This window comes from Carcharodon carcharias, chromosome 2 (genome assembly GCF_017639515.1).
Source record: "Carcharodon carcharias isolate sCarCar2 chromosome 2, sCarCar2.pri, whole genome shotgun sequence".
Classification (NCBI taxonomy): domain Eukaryota; kingdom Metazoa; phylum Chordata; class Chondrichthyes; order Lamniformes; family Lamnidae; genus Carcharodon; species Carcharodon carcharias.
This window is the reverse complement of record NC_054468.1, coordinates 151,780,455-151,795,896: the sequence shown is the minus strand read 5'-3', so window position 1 is coordinate 151,795,896 and position 15,442 is coordinate 151,780,455. Positions and strand designations below refer to the sequence as shown.

At 41.1% G+C, this 15,442-nt stretch overlaps 1 protein-coding gene across 1 annotated transcript in view; it reads right to left on the bottom strand.

Moving 5' to 3' along the window:
* The window catches only part of tulp4a (TUB like protein 4a), a 491,793-nt gene that overhangs the window by 197,323 nt on the left and 279,028 nt on the right, over positions 1 to 15,442 (bottom strand). Inside the window, exon 6 of the mRNA XM_041217482.1 lies at positions 10,534 to 10,700. Coding sequence (XP_041073416.1) covers positions 10,534 to 10,700 — 167 coding nt within the window. The remainder of the gene's footprint in view (positions 1 to 10,533; positions 10,701 to 15,442) is intronic.

Below are 15,442 nucleotides of genomic sequence, written 5' to 3'. Positions count from 1 at the left end.
CTAATCCATTTTGTGTACCTTGTTTGTAAGTAGCATTAAAATTCCTTCACTTCATCTGTTCTTTTTGCAGCCAGCATAATTTTTTTCCACATCCACTTATGTTAGAGTGCCAATGATTACAAGTAAAAGCCAGTTATCAAAATTTAAGCATTCATCTTTCTTCAGCAGTTAGATTTCTTATACTTCCATTTTTGAATTAACCATCACTAGCTACAGCAACTTGCATTAATATAGCACCTTTATGGCACAAAAATATCCGAAAGCACTTCAGAAGCATAATAAAAAATTAACACAAAGATTCACTTTGGATTCTAAGACAACCCAACAAATATCTTTAAATACCTTATAAAATAAAAAGTAATGTCTGCTTACAAAACTGTCTTTTCATGCCTCAAAAGACGTGGATGGAGTCAGTGTCAAGAACACAGAGCAGTGAATTCACATTTCTTTGCTTCACAAACATAAATATCCTGCTTTTGTCGATTTGACATTACAGGCAGCACAGAAAAAGATTCATGAGAATGGTTCTAAGGATTGAGGAACTTCAGTTAAATAGATAGATTGGAGGTGTTGGGATTATTTTCCTTGGAGGAGAGAAGGTTGAGAGGAGACATGATAGAGCTTTTCAAAACCATGAGGAGTCTGGACAGGTTAGTTAGGGAAAATCTGTTCCCACCGATGGAAGAATCGAAAACTAGAAGGCGCACATTTAAGGTAATTGGCAAAAGAAGCAATGGAGACATGAGAATTTTTTTCACGTTAAGCAATTAAGTTCTGGAATGCACTGCCTGAAAATGTGGTGCAGGCAGGTTCAGTTGAGGGAATTGGATTATCGTCTGAAAAGGAAGCGTGTGAAGGGTTACAGGGAGAAGGCAGGGGAATAACACTAGGTGCATGGAGAGGTGGTGCAGACACGGCAGGCCAAACGGCCTCCTTCTGTGATGTAACAATTCTGTGATTCTCTTGGATTTATTACTAACTACCTTGCATTTGTGATCTCTAATTTGGACGTTCCAACATGTAATAATATGCTCTTCATATCTACCCTGTCCAACCCATATATAACGTCAAAGGCCTCTATCAAGCCATCTCTAAGATCTCTCTTTTCCTAAGATAAAAGCCTCAAATTGTTCGATCTTTCCTGACATCAGTTATCTCTCAGTTCTGGTGCCATATTTGTAATTTTTTTTGCACTTTCTTCTCCAGTGCTTCTAAATCTGAGACACCAAAATGTTGCACTGTACTCTAAGTGTGGCCTAACCAGGCCCAAGACCAGCTTAACATAACTTAGCACTTTATTCACAAAGTGAAGTATTTTTGTTTAGCTGACTTGTGGTGCTGCTTTTAATGATTTTTCTACAGTATCCCCAAATCCCTTTGTTCTTCTACCCTATACATTGTTAACTTCTAAGGTGTAAGTGATGTTTCTATTTTTTCTACCAAAGTGCATCATCTTAGATTTATCTATGTTGAAGTTCATCTGTCATTTAACTGCCAGTCTATAAGTTTTCATGACGTTGCATTCTTCCCGAGTGTTAGCTATACCTCCAGTTCAGTATCATCTTCAAGTTCTTATACTGAGTTTCTTGTTCCCAAGTCCAAATTATTAGTAACAACAACTTAAATTATTAGGTGCCTTTATCAAATGTCCCATGCACTTCACAAAGTATCATAAAACAAATGACATGTCTTATGAGAAGATGTTAGGTCAGATGATCAAAAGCTTGGTCAAAGAAGTAGGTTTTAAGAAGAGTCTTAAAGGAGGAAACTGAGCTAAAGAGGGATAGGTAAGGATTCTAGAGCTTAGGAGTTAGAGATGAAGCAGTCTGATGGTTCAGCAACTGTGGGGGATCCAGGGTGGTGGTGGTTAGCTGGAGTTGGGTGTCATCAGGGTAAATGTGAAACTAATGACAGAACATTATGAGTAATTACAAGCACTGCTTTGTACCTCCCTCAGTGCAACTTTTATCCCTACTCTCCGATTTCAATATTTTTTGCCAATTTACTATCAATTCAGTAATTTTCCTGGCTACACGGGGGGTGGGGGAGGCGCTCCTCATATGGTGACAGAATACTAGCGCCAGAGGGATAAGTGGCCATTAATTGTTCACTTAAGGACCTCAATTGGAGGCAGGGCAGGAAGTCCAACCATGGGCCTTCCCGCCCAGGACTTAATTTTGGCACAGGCAGGAAGGCAGCTTGATGTTCACACACCACCCTCTTGCCTGATTAAGTGCCATCCCTGCGTCCAAAAACCAAAAGAGGGCATAAACTTCTGCCACACATGCAGTAGTTTTGTCATGTATACAGTCAGCCACACACACTCTAACAACTTATATTTATATATCACCTTGAACATAATAAAATGTTCCAGGAGCATTATAAAGCAAGGTATGACAAGACAATGTCTGACATCGAGCCACACTGGGCAATATTGGTTCAGATGACGAAAAGCTTAGTCATGGAGGTAGGTAAAGGCAACTCTAGGTAGCAGTGATCACAATATAATTGAATTTCACATCCTGTATGAATGGGAGAAGAGTGGGTCTAAATTTAGACTAAAATAAGGGCAACTCTGTGGGCATGAAAATTCAGTTAGCTAACTGGGATACTAGGCTAAGGGATAGATCAATAGAGGAGCAGCAGCAGACATTTAAAGGGATATTTCAGAATAAGTATATTTCTAATATAAAGTAAAATTCTAAAGGGAGGACCCGCCATCCATAACTAAACAAGTTAGGGAAAACATCAAACTTAAGGACAAAGCCTATAACTGCGCAAAGATGAGTGGCAGATCAGATGATTGGTAAGAATATAAAGAATGGCAGAGAATTAAGGTTAATCAGGAGAAATAAATTAGAGTACGAGAGGAAGATAGCTAGAAATGTAAAAACGGATCTTGCAATCTTCACTAGATACGGAAGAGGTACCGGAGGACTGGAGAAATGAAAATGTAGTTCCATTGTTTAAAAAGGGATCAAAGGAAATGCCAAACAATTATAGGCCAGTTAGTCCTACATCGGTGATGGGCAAATTAGTAGAATCAATCCTGAGAGATAGGAGTAACTGTCATGTGGAAAGGCATGGACTAGTCAGGGATGGTCAACATGGATTCTTTGAGGAAGTGACAAGAAGGGTTGATGAAGGTAGCGCAGTGGATGTTGTGTACAAGGCATTTGACAAGGTCCCACATGGCAGATTTGTCAGGAAAGTAAAAGCCCATGGGATTCAGGGTAACGTGGCAAACCGGACAAAAGGTTGGCTTTCTAACGGGAAACAAAGGGTAATGGTCGATGGATGCCCTTGTGAATGGAAAGTTGTCTCAAGTGGTGTTCCACAGGGCTCGGTGTTGGGACCCTTGCTGTTTGTGTTATTTATTAATGATTTGGATGTGAATGTGGGGGGCACAATTGGGAAATTTGCAGATTGGCCGAGTAGTGGATAGTGTAGAGATAGCCATAATCTCCAAAACGATATAGATGGGTTGATGGAGTGGGCAGTAAAGTGGCAGATGGATTTTAACATAGAGAAGTGTGAGGTCATACATTTAGGGAGGTCAAACAGTTACAGGGATTACAAAATAAATGGGAATATACTAAGAGGGGTAGATGAAGTGAGAGATCTTGGCGTACAAGTACATAGGTCCCTGAAGGCAGCAGTTCAAGTAGACAAGGTTGTAAAGAAGGCATATGGAATGCTCTCCTTCATTGGCAGAGGTATAGAATATAAAAGTAAGGATATAATGTTGGAATTGTATAAAACACTGGTGAGGCCACAATTGTGTGCAGTTCTGGTCACCACATTACAGAAAAGACATAATAGCTCTGGAGAAAGTGCAGAGGAGGTTTACAAGAATGTTGCCAGGGTTAGAAAAATGTAGCTACGAGGAGAGATTGGATAGGTTGGGATTATTTTCTTTAGAACAAAGAAGGTTGAGAGGTGACTTGGATTGAGGTGTACAAAATTATGAGGGGAATAGATAGAGTGGACAGGATAAAATTGCTTCCCTTGATGGAGAATTCTAGAACCAAGGGACATAGATTCAAGATAAGTGGCAGAAGGTGTAGGGGGTACATGAGGAAGAACTTTTTTATGCAGAGGGTAGTGGGTGTCTGGAATTAGCTGCCCAAGCTGGTGGCAGAGGCAGAAACTTTAAACTCTTTAAAAAGTACCTGGATCTGCACCTAAAGTGCTGTAAGATGCAGGGCTATGGGTTGAATGCAGGAAGGTGGGATTAGAAAAGGCACCTGGGTGTCCTCAGGCTGGCATGGACAAGATGGGCCGAATGGCCTCCTTCTGTGCTGTAAGTTTTCTATGGTTCTATGGATAGCAAGATTTTCTACAGGTATTTAAACAGGAAAAGAGTAGGTGAAGTGAGCGTTGGTCCTCCAGAGAGTGAGAATGGGCAGTTAATAGTAGATAATAAGGAAATGTTGGATAAAATTAACAATATTTTGCTTCTGTCTTCACTACAGAGGATGCAAAAAACTCAGATTCAAAGACATTTAGAGCACAGGAGGCCATTTGACCCATCGTGTCTACACTGGTCAACAAGGATCTGACAACGCTATTCCCGTTTTCCAGTGCTTCGCCCATAGCCCTGGAGGCTATGGCAACGTAAAGTGAATATCTAAATACTTCTTAAAAGTTACGAGAGTTTGTGACTCAACCACCCATTCAGACAGTGAGCTCCAGACTCCCACCACCTTATGGGTGAAAAAATTTATCCTCACCTCCTCTCTTATCCTTCTACCTCTTACCTTAAATCTATGACCCCTACTTATTGACCATCTACTAATGGAAAAAGTAACTTCCTATCCACCCTAGTTATGCCCCTCATAGATACACCTTTATCAGGTACCATCTCAACCTTTGCTGCTCCAAGGAAAACAGCCCAAGCCTATTCAATCTTTCCTCATAAATCAGACCCTCCAGCCCAGGCAGCAGCCTGGTAAATCTCCTCTGCACCCTCTCCAGTGCAATCACATCCTTCCTATAAGGTGATAACCAGAACTGCACACAGTACTCCAGTTGTGGCCTAACCAGCATTTTAGGTAGTTCCAGTGTAACTTCCCTGCTCTTGTATTCTCTGCCTCAGCTAATAAAGGCAAGAATACCATATGCCTTCTTAACCACCTTATCTACTTGCCCTGCTACCTTTAGGGATCTACGGATATGCACACCAAGGTCCCTCTGATCTTCAGTACTTTCCAGGGTGCTACCATTCATAGTGTAATCCTGTGCCTTGTTAGCCCTCCCCAAGTGCATTACCTCACACTTTTCCAGGTTGAATTCCATTTGCCACTGCTCTGCCCACCTGACCAGTCCATTGATATCCTCCTGTAGTTTAGGAGAATATCACAGCTGTACAACAGGAGGACACCTCGGAGGGCTCATGCAGCGAGGCAATATGGGTAGAGCTCCGGAATAGGAAGGGTACAGGCACAATGTTGGGGGTTTACTATAGGCCTCCCAATTGCCGGCGGGAGATTGAGGTACTGTTTTGTAGGCAGATTTCGGAAATATGTAAAAGCAATAGGATTAATGTGGTGGGTGATTTTAACTTTCCCTATATTGACTGGGAATCACTTAGTGCTAGGGGTTTGGATCCACAGGTCACTGAAAGTGGCAGCGCAGGTGGATAAGTTGGTCAGGAAGGCATATGGCATACTTGCCTTCGTCGGCAGGGGTATTGAGTATAAGAGCTGGGAAGTCATGCTGCAGCTGTATAGAACCTTGGTTAGGCCACACTTGGAATATTGCGTGCAATTCTGGTCGCCACATTACCAGAAGGATGTGGAGGCTTTGGAGAGGGTGCAGAGGAGGTTTACCAGGATGCTGCCTGGTCTGGAGATTATTAGCTATAAGGAGAGGTTGGAGAAGCTCGGATTGTTCTCACTAAAGCGACAGAGATTGAGGGGCAACTTGATAGAAGTTTACAAAATTATGAGTGGCATGGACAGAGTAGATGGTCAGAAGCTTTTTCCCAGGGTGGAAGAGTCAATTACTAGGGGACATAGATTTAAGGTGAGAGGAGAAAACTTTAGAGGAGATGTGCGGGGCAAGTTTTTTACGCAGAAGGTCGTGGGTGCCTGGAATTCGCTGCCAGAGGAAGTGGTGGAAGCAGGTACAAAGGTGGTGTTTAAGACGCAGCTTGACAAATACATGAATAAGATGGGAATAGAGGGATACGGACCCCAGAAGTGCAAAATGTTTTATTTTGACAGGCAATATGATCGGCGCAGGCTTGGAGGGCCAAAGGGCCTACTCCTGTGCTGTATTTTTCTTTGTTCTTTGTTCTTATGGCTATCGTCCTCACTATTTACCACACTAACAACATCTTGATCATACCCCCTACATTTAAGTCCAAATCACTAATGTACACCACAAACAGCAAGGGCCCCAGCACTGAGCCCTGCAGAACCCCACTGGAAACAGACTTCCAGTCACAGAAACATCCCTCTGCTTCCTGTCTCTCAGCCAATTTTGGATTCAACATGCCACTCTGCCTTGGATCCCATGGGCTCTTACTTTCTTGACCAGTCTGTCAAGAGGGACCTTAACAAAAGCCTTGCTAAAGTCCTTGCAGATCACATCAAATATCAAAAATCCTGGTTACCTCCTCAAAAAATTTGATCAAGTTTGTCAAACACGACCTTCCCTTAACAAATCCATGCTGACTATCCCTGATTAATCCGTATCTCTCCAAGTGCAGATATATTCTGTCCCTCAGAATTATTTCTAGTAACTTGCCCACCACCGACGTTAGACTGACTGACCTGAAATTTCCTGGTCTATCCCTTCCTCCCTTTTTTAATAATGGGACAATGTTAGCAGTCTTTCAGTCCTCTGGGACCTCACCTGTGGCTAAAGAGTGTTTGAAAATTACTGCCAGTGTCCCTGGTATATTCCCTTGCTTCCCTCAACAGCCTGGGATGCATCTCATTCAGTTCTGTGGATTAATCCACTTTTAAGGCCGCTAAGCCCGCTAGTACCTCTTTATGTTAATTTCCTCTAATATTTCACAGTCCTCCACCCTGATATCTATAACTGAGTTGTCCTTTTCCATTGTGAAGACCAACGTGAAATATCCATTGAGGACTGTACCCACATCTTCCAGGTAGACACACAGATTACCTCTATGGTCCCTAATTGGCCCTACTCTTTTCCTAGTTTTTCTCTTGCTCTTTATATATTTAAACAACCCCTTTAGGTTTTCCTTCATTCCACCCACCCACCATCTCATGCACTCTCTTAGCTTTCCTAATTTCCTTTTTAAGTTCCCCTCTGCACTTTTTATATTTCTCTAGGGACTCTGCCGTATTGAGCCATCAGTATCTGCCGTAAGCTTCTCTTTTTTTCTTAATCCTAACTTTTATGTCCCTTGACATCCAGGGTTCTCCATACCTGGTTCCCCTCCCACTCCTTTGTCTTTACGGGAACACATTTGCCCTGTACTCTCGCTATTTCTTCCTTGAATGCCTCCCACTGCTTTGACACAGTTTTATCTGCAAGTAGCTGCTCCCAGTCCACTTGGGCCAAATCATACCCCACCTTGGTAAAATTGGCCTTTCCCCCGTTTAGAACTTTTATTCCTGGCCCAACCTTATCCTTTTCCATAACTATCCTAAATCTAACAGAGTTATGGTTACTATCTCCAAAATGCTCCCCTACAGATATGCCTTCCACCTTCCCATGCTCATTTCCAAATATTAGGTCCAGAACTGCCCCCTCCCTTGTTGGACTTTCGAAGTAATGGCTAAAAAGGTTCTCCTGGATGCAGCTCAAGAATGTTGCTCCTTCCCTACATTGCACACTAAAACTAACCCAGTTAATATTTGGGTAGTTAAAGTCCCCTGTATTACTGCATTATTCTCACACTTCTCTGAAATTTGATTGCATATTTGATCCTCTATCTCTCCCTGAATGTTTGGGGCCTATAGTACAGTGTGTTTGCCCCTTCTGTGTTTTTTTACTTCTACCCATTTAGCTTCATTTGATGATCCTTCCAAGATATCATCCCTCCTCACTGCTATAATTGAATCCTTGATCAATAATGCGAAACCCCCTCCTCTCTTACCCACCTCTCTATCTCGTCTGAATACCCTATAACAAGGAATGTTGAGCTGTCAATCCTGCCCTTCTTTTAGCCAAGTCTTGGTCATAGCTATGATATCATACCTCCTTATGCCCTCAGTTATCCTATCTTATTCCTCAGGCTCCTTGCATTAAAAAATATTCCATTTAGCCTTGCACTTCTTTCTTATCTAGACTATGCTTCTTCTGCCTTCCAGACTTACTTACTAGCATTTTAACTTCTAATTCCATCTCAGCTTTTCTCCCCTCTGAGCCACTTTTCAGAGTCCCATCCCCCTGACAATTTAGTTTAAATCTGCCCCAACAGCTTTAGCAAACCTCCCCATGAGGATGTTGGTCCCGTTCCTGTTCAGATGCAACCCATCTGAACTATTATTGTAAAACATTCCAGTAATTGCTATAAATCAGTAAGTGGAGGGGAGAGAGGAGCTTGGTGAAATTACAATCACTAGGGAAGCGGTACTAAGCAAACTGATGGGTCCAGATAGATTTCATCCTAAGGTCTTAAAAGAGGTGGCTAATTGTTGTTGTTAATTGTTGTTGTTGCTAATTTTCCAAAATTCCTTAGATTCTGAAACCTTTTTGTTTGTTGGAAAGTAGCAAACATAACCCTTCTATACAAGAAGTGAGGGAGGCAGAAAACAGTAAACTGGAGGCCAGTTAGCTTGACTTCTTTCGTGGGGAAGGTGTTAGAGTTGATCATTAAAGAGGTTATAGCTGGGCACTTAGAAAAACACAAGATAATTGGGAAGAGCCAGCATGGCTTTGTGAAAGGGAAATCATGTTTAACCAATTTATTAGCGTTCTTTGAAGGAATAACATGTGCTGTGGATAAAGGGGAGCCTGTAGAAGTAATGTAGCTGGATTTCCAGAAGGCATTTGATAAGGTGCCACATCAAAGGTTATTGCAGAAAATAAAAGCTCATGGCGTAGAGAGTAACAGTTGATTGAGTGGGCAAAAATCTGGTAGATGAGGATAATAGAACCATAGAACATCACAGCACAGAAAAAAGGGCATTCAGCCCTTCTAGTCTGTGCCAATAATAATAATAATGTGGGAAAATGTGTTCACTTTGGTAGAAAGAATATAAGAGCAGAGAATTACTTTAATGGAGAACAGCAGTAGAATTCCAAGGTGCAAAGCGATCTAGGTGTCCTCGTGTATGGTTCAAAAGTTAGTATGAAGGTACAGCATTTAACCAAGGTGGCTAATGGAATGCTATTCATTATTACGAGAGGAATTGAACATAAATGTAAGGACGTTATACTTCTGTTATACAGGGCATTTGTGAGACTGCATCTCAAATACTGTGTGCAGTTTTGGTCTCCTTATTTAAGGAAGGATGTAAATGCATTAAAGGCGGTTCAGAGGAGGTTTACTAGATTGATACCTAGAATGAATCTTATGAAGATAGGTTGGACAGGCTGCGCTTGTTTCCACTGGAGTTTAGACGAGTGAGGGGTGGCTCGATTGGAGTGTATAAGATCCTGAATGGTCTTGACAAGGTGGACATGAAAAGGATGTTTCCTCTGTGGGTGAGACCAGAACTGGGGGCACTAGTTTAAAATTAGGGGTCGCTGGAGTTGAGAAGAACTTTTTCCTCAGAGGCTTGTGCGACTTTGGAACTCTTTGCCTCAGAAGGCAGTGGAAGTGGGTCACTGAATATTTTTAAGGTACAGGTAAATTGATTCCCTTGCCTAACAAGAATCTAAGGTTATCGGGGGTAGATGGGAATGTAGAACCTGAAACAGAAACAGATCATACTGAATGGTGGGGCAGGCTCAAGGGGGCAAACAGCCTACTTCTGCTTCCACTTTGTGTTCCTATGTTAAGGAGTGTCTTAAAGGAGGAAAGCAAGGTACAGGTGGAAGTATAGGGAGGATATTCCAGAGCTTAGGCCCTAAGCAACTGAAGGTACATCCACCAATGGTGGAGTGATTAAAATCGGGGATGCACAAATGGCCAGAAATACCGCGGATGTACCCAGCCACATATATGGCACATGTATGCATCCACTCCTACACACACATATACACACCCACACAAACGCAAACATACACACACAAACTTACAAGCCCACATTTCTATATATATGCAAAATATATATACACGTATTATACATACACATACACAATTACAAATACAGACTCAAATATATGCATACCAAAAGAGCAGTGAATTCATATTTCTTTGCTTCACAGAAGTAAATGCCCTGCTTTTGTCTATTTGATCACATTTTTTTAAATAACAAAACTATATGGAATTACATTACTCTTAACAGTTCAGATCATACTGGCTTTGATAAAAGTATATCTCCGCATGCAATATTTTTATTTTGAATCAATTTTCTGTGAAATTGACATAGAACTGTCATGATGGAGATGTTTTTTGAAGCAGTTTTATTAAAGTCAAAATTACTGACCCAACTTCTATACCTGGGTGGGACTTTCCAGTGTGTAAATATGTTCTCCATGATTATTATAGAATTTAACAGCGGTATTTTTCACTACAGGAAGACCTCCTGACTCGTAAGGTTGATTCTGCTTTCCCATGCCTGCTACTGCAAGTAAGTCCCCCTGGGTGCTCCACTGTACAACCGCATCTAGAATAATGAGGCAGACAAAAAAATAACTAGTTAACAGAGACGATACATCAGTAATCTTTTAAGTTTTCAAAAATAGACAATTCTCAAAAGAATTGTTTAAAGGTTAGGCTTCTTATTAATAATTTAGCTTCCTTTGTATTGAAAATAGAGCTGAAACCTAGGTGTGCATTATAAACTGGAGTAAGTTACACACACAAAGCATTCTGAAAGCAAACATTCAAGCAATTACATACAAAATTCACTAGTTATTTTGGAAACCAGTCCTCAAAGTAAGATCTAGTGTGTAAAAAATGTTTTGAGCTTCAAGAAAAATCTCTAATTGTTCGAGCAAGAAGAGCATGCAACAATGGTGTTCATGTATCCTTGCTTCTGGTTCATCCATGAATTCTTCCATTTTGTGAGGCTGTTGAAATACATGGTTAGCAGAGACCTGTAATCTTCATCAGGTTCCCACCTCCAGCTTAGACCCAGCAATACAGATGGTTGAGGGGGTTGGTTCCAAAAGAGACATCTCGGAAATCAGATCATGTGACAAGTGGGAGATGGGGAAAAAGAAGGGGGAAGAACCACTCCCAGCTACTTCATGCAATGATACATAATCACAACAGATATTCTACAACTACAAAGGAGTGCGTGAATCAATATGTTGTAGCACCAGTCAGAATATCTTGAACCCATTCAGCACTTCATATTGATGTGACTTAGTTATATCGGGCCAAATTTCCAGTCTCTGGATCGTCAGAGACTGGATGTATGACTGAAGATATACATTAGTACCTTGCAGAAGTCCTGACATACAGACCTTTGTGGGAATTACCCAGAATGTTTCAACTCCAATGGATAATTCCCCTGGGACTCTCTGCAGAAATCTCTGAATCTACTTCAGACAGTTTTGTGGTACTTACCTGAATAGTTACCCAGGAAATGTTAGACAGATTAAAACCTAGTCCATCACCTAGGTAACTACAAATCTGATCACCCACCTGACCATCCCCCCCCGACTACACCTCCAATACAAATACTCCCCCAACTTGACCCAACTACCCTGGCCACATGACTAACTCCTGATTTGAACCAACTACCCACCAACCAATTATCCCCGACCCATTTATCCCCCAACACATCTACCCAATCACCCACCTACTCTAACACACGTACCTGCTTATCCACCTCACCCAACTACTACCTCATCCACCCATTCATCTACTCATCTATTCACTATCATTCAAACTAGACATTTAAACTTATCATATGGCAGCTAGAGCCATAAAAAGGTGGCATGTCCTAGCCTGCCAACTCTACTCTGCTCCGGGTTACCCAAGGGATGCTGCACCACAGAAGATCCCAGAAAAAATGCACTGCAGAGGGATTTTCCAAACACAGCAGCAATCCAACTATCAATGCTACTGCTCGGAAAATCTGTGCCATCCTTTTTCACTCTTTAAATTAAGGCTTTAACTTGTTGCATGGCTGCATGTCTTCTGAGTTTGCAGTTTTAAATTTGTGGATCATCTTTAGGCCTTCTATGTCTATCAGAATTTTTGCCTTGCACAGTTTCCCATGGTGTCCAATCCTATTGTATTGGAAGCATTGCGCTGCACTTGCAGGATACCGATCTTGCCTGTTAGGGTGCTTTGCTCCACAGCGTTGGCATGTTCTGGTATTGCTTTTCCTGGCGAAGGATGTCTCCCATCTGTGTGGCATAACTAGCTGGACTGAAGGTTGGCCTCTGCACCATGTTTGATTCTCTCCTCTTAAAATTGTCCTATGCTGCTCATGGAATTCTGACTATTTTAACTATCTGGAATGCCTTTTCCAGGGTTAGATCTTCCTTTGCTTGCAGGTCTTCTGACTTTTTTCTCAGGTTTAAGAATCTTTTCCTCTGAAGTCCCCAATTTTGGATTGGTCTGGGACTTGGATGGTCCAAATTGATTTGGAAGAGTGGACTTGTGGTCTATGTTAAAAACTTTTAAAAGTGTATGTTCAGCTTTAAGGGCTTTTTGAATTTCAAGATAGCATCACCATTCACTCGGGGTACAAAGGGATTTCCGGCGCATGCCCGTTCCGCATAATGGCGATGGCGCTCTTTTTGAAAATAAAAAATTTAATAATGGTTGCCCATATTAGCTGTCTGCAGACCTCTTTTGTTCAGCATTTTACTTTTTAGACTGTTAGCTCCTGCTTGCGTTTTACTAAGCTGCGCAGTCACGACATTCCCAAAATATTTAATTAATTTATCTTGAATGAGCCCGGATGCCACACGTTCAGGCTCTCACTTGAGGATTGGGATTTAGCAACGGCTTTCTTTAAAATGGCACTTCTGACACCGAATTACTTTGAAGATGTTGCTGCAGCCTGGAATTTTAAAAGATTTACCTCACCCTTGCTAGGCCTGCTGAAGCTGTGCTTGGATTAGAAGATGGACTTCCAAAGGAAGTTCAATGAACTCTTACGCTGTTGTAGTCTTCCAGCTTCCAAGTCTTTCTTAAAAGCTTCTACGTGGTGATTTTTCCTCTGTGCCTGTGTTTCTGGAACTTCCTTACAGGTCAGAATGCTTTTTTGAATTTTTCCTCAGGCTTCCAGCATGTTGGTTTGTCTCTGCATTTTAGCAAGGATTTGGGTTTTTTCCAAGAGTTGCCACAATGTCATGGGTGTTGGTTACTGACCGGTATGTCTCAAAAAAGTCACCATAGTCTTCTGTAGGTTAACTGTAAGTCTTTAATAACTGTACATCTGTAAAAGCTCTAGTAAAGAGTACAAGCTAGGAGCTGCATCCATGCTTAGGGTTACACATGTCGCTGTACACTGACCCCTGAGCCTGGATGATGTACCTTCTTACATCACTTGTACCTTACAAGGTATGGCCTGTACTCAGTCCCACATTAACTCTATTTGTGCCAGACCCTTATACTACATAGCTTCTGCTCAGTCTCAGCACCAGGCCAAGTCTCTCGACATTTCCCAGGTGTAGTCCTACTGTAATTCTGCAAAACACTTGTCAGACTTCACCTCACTGACACATCTATGCAACCAATAAGGTTTAAGTTATCTAATTGTACTGTCCATAAGCTTAGTGATGAAAAGCCTAAATTTGTATGTAATATTGGAAAGTTAAAAAGTCTAAGTTGAAATCTCTAAGTGCCAAAATACTGTAATGTATTAAGAACATGTGGCTTTATACTTGGGGCACTTTTAGGCTCCAGTGAGTCTAACATTAGCAGCAAACAAAAGCCAAAACTGGGATACTGATTGGCCTGAAGGGTGGCCTGACAGCTAGAACTGTAAATAAAGGTTAGATTGCTATAGGGAAGCCAGAAGCTTCCCATTGGTCAAGAATTGCAAACATTTGGGTAGAAGTTATTAGTTGTGTTGACATGGGTGCACAACTTGGGCTAAATGTTGCAAAAGCAAAGAAGGTAATAGGACACTTGCCAGGGTCTGTGTATTAGTCTCTTCTTAATTATATTGCAAAGGTTTGTAAATGTCACCGTTAAGGTTAGGATAAACAGGCAATGGTTACGATTTGTTTTTGAGCATGAATAAATAGGGGATAAACAACATTCAGTTAAATTTATTAAGTTTCCTTTTTAAGTTTTGTTGTTGTTGTTACTGTTTCCCTTGAAGGAGTTTTCAATTAATTAATTAGTTTGTTAATTACTTTATTTTGTGGGTATTAAAAGAGCATATAAATAGGGGATAGCTGGGACACTGGATGGGATCAGGGAAGAGCTCTGAAACTGAACAAGTCAATAAACTCTCTTGATAAGGCAAACCTCTGTGTCCTGGATTCAGCTTCATCAATCGACTTGGATCCTATTAACAATAGTAGCAGAGGATGATGGCCTAAAGGTGAAGATTGGAAACTAAGACTTCTTTTGAGACAGAAGATTGTAATCAGAGTTACTTTGAAGAATGGCTAAAACCAAGTGTAGAGTATCATGATTTCCCACTATTGTTCTGTGAAGCTGAACCTTATGACCAATGGAAGAATGAAGTGGATTAATGGACACAGGTTGTGTACTTAGCAAAGAAAAAGTGGATATATGGACATAGTTTACATCCTTACCAAAGAAAAGGCAAGGTATAGCCTTGGCACTTTTGCTTCCCAACAGCAGCAGATCAGGTGCAAAGTATTTTCGGAGCTAGAGGCCCATCAATTGGACATTGAGGAACAATTGGGTAATCGCTTAAAATTTATGGACATAATTTATAAGAAAGAAAATCTATTAAATGCATACACGGTATAGTCAGCCTTCAATAAATTTAGAAAGATGACAGTTATTCCATAGAAAAATATATCATGGAATTGAACAGCATATAAGATTGCAGAGAGCCCATTTGGAGATTCCTAATTCAGTTAGGAATTCAGTTCTTCCTTTCAAACTGTTGCACTGTGCTAAAATATCAAACATGGATAGGATCCTGGTCTTAGCTGGGGTTAGATTTGCAGAAGGAGATATGCTTTTGGGACAGATGTCTGAAACTTTAAAAATTCCTGGGGAAACATTCATTTCCAGCCACTTTCATAGCACAAATGCACCCTTAGCAGTAACACAAAATATAGAGGATTCAATCCTTACGGCATTTCAAGACTGTTCAGATATGGGACACAAACGTTAATAAAAAAGAAAAATGACAAACAAAAGGTACGAGCTTAGAGAACCTTTTGGCAGCTTTAACAGATGAAAGGAATTGGGTAACTACAGCAGAAGAATGAACCCCAGGAGTAACCAAGGAAT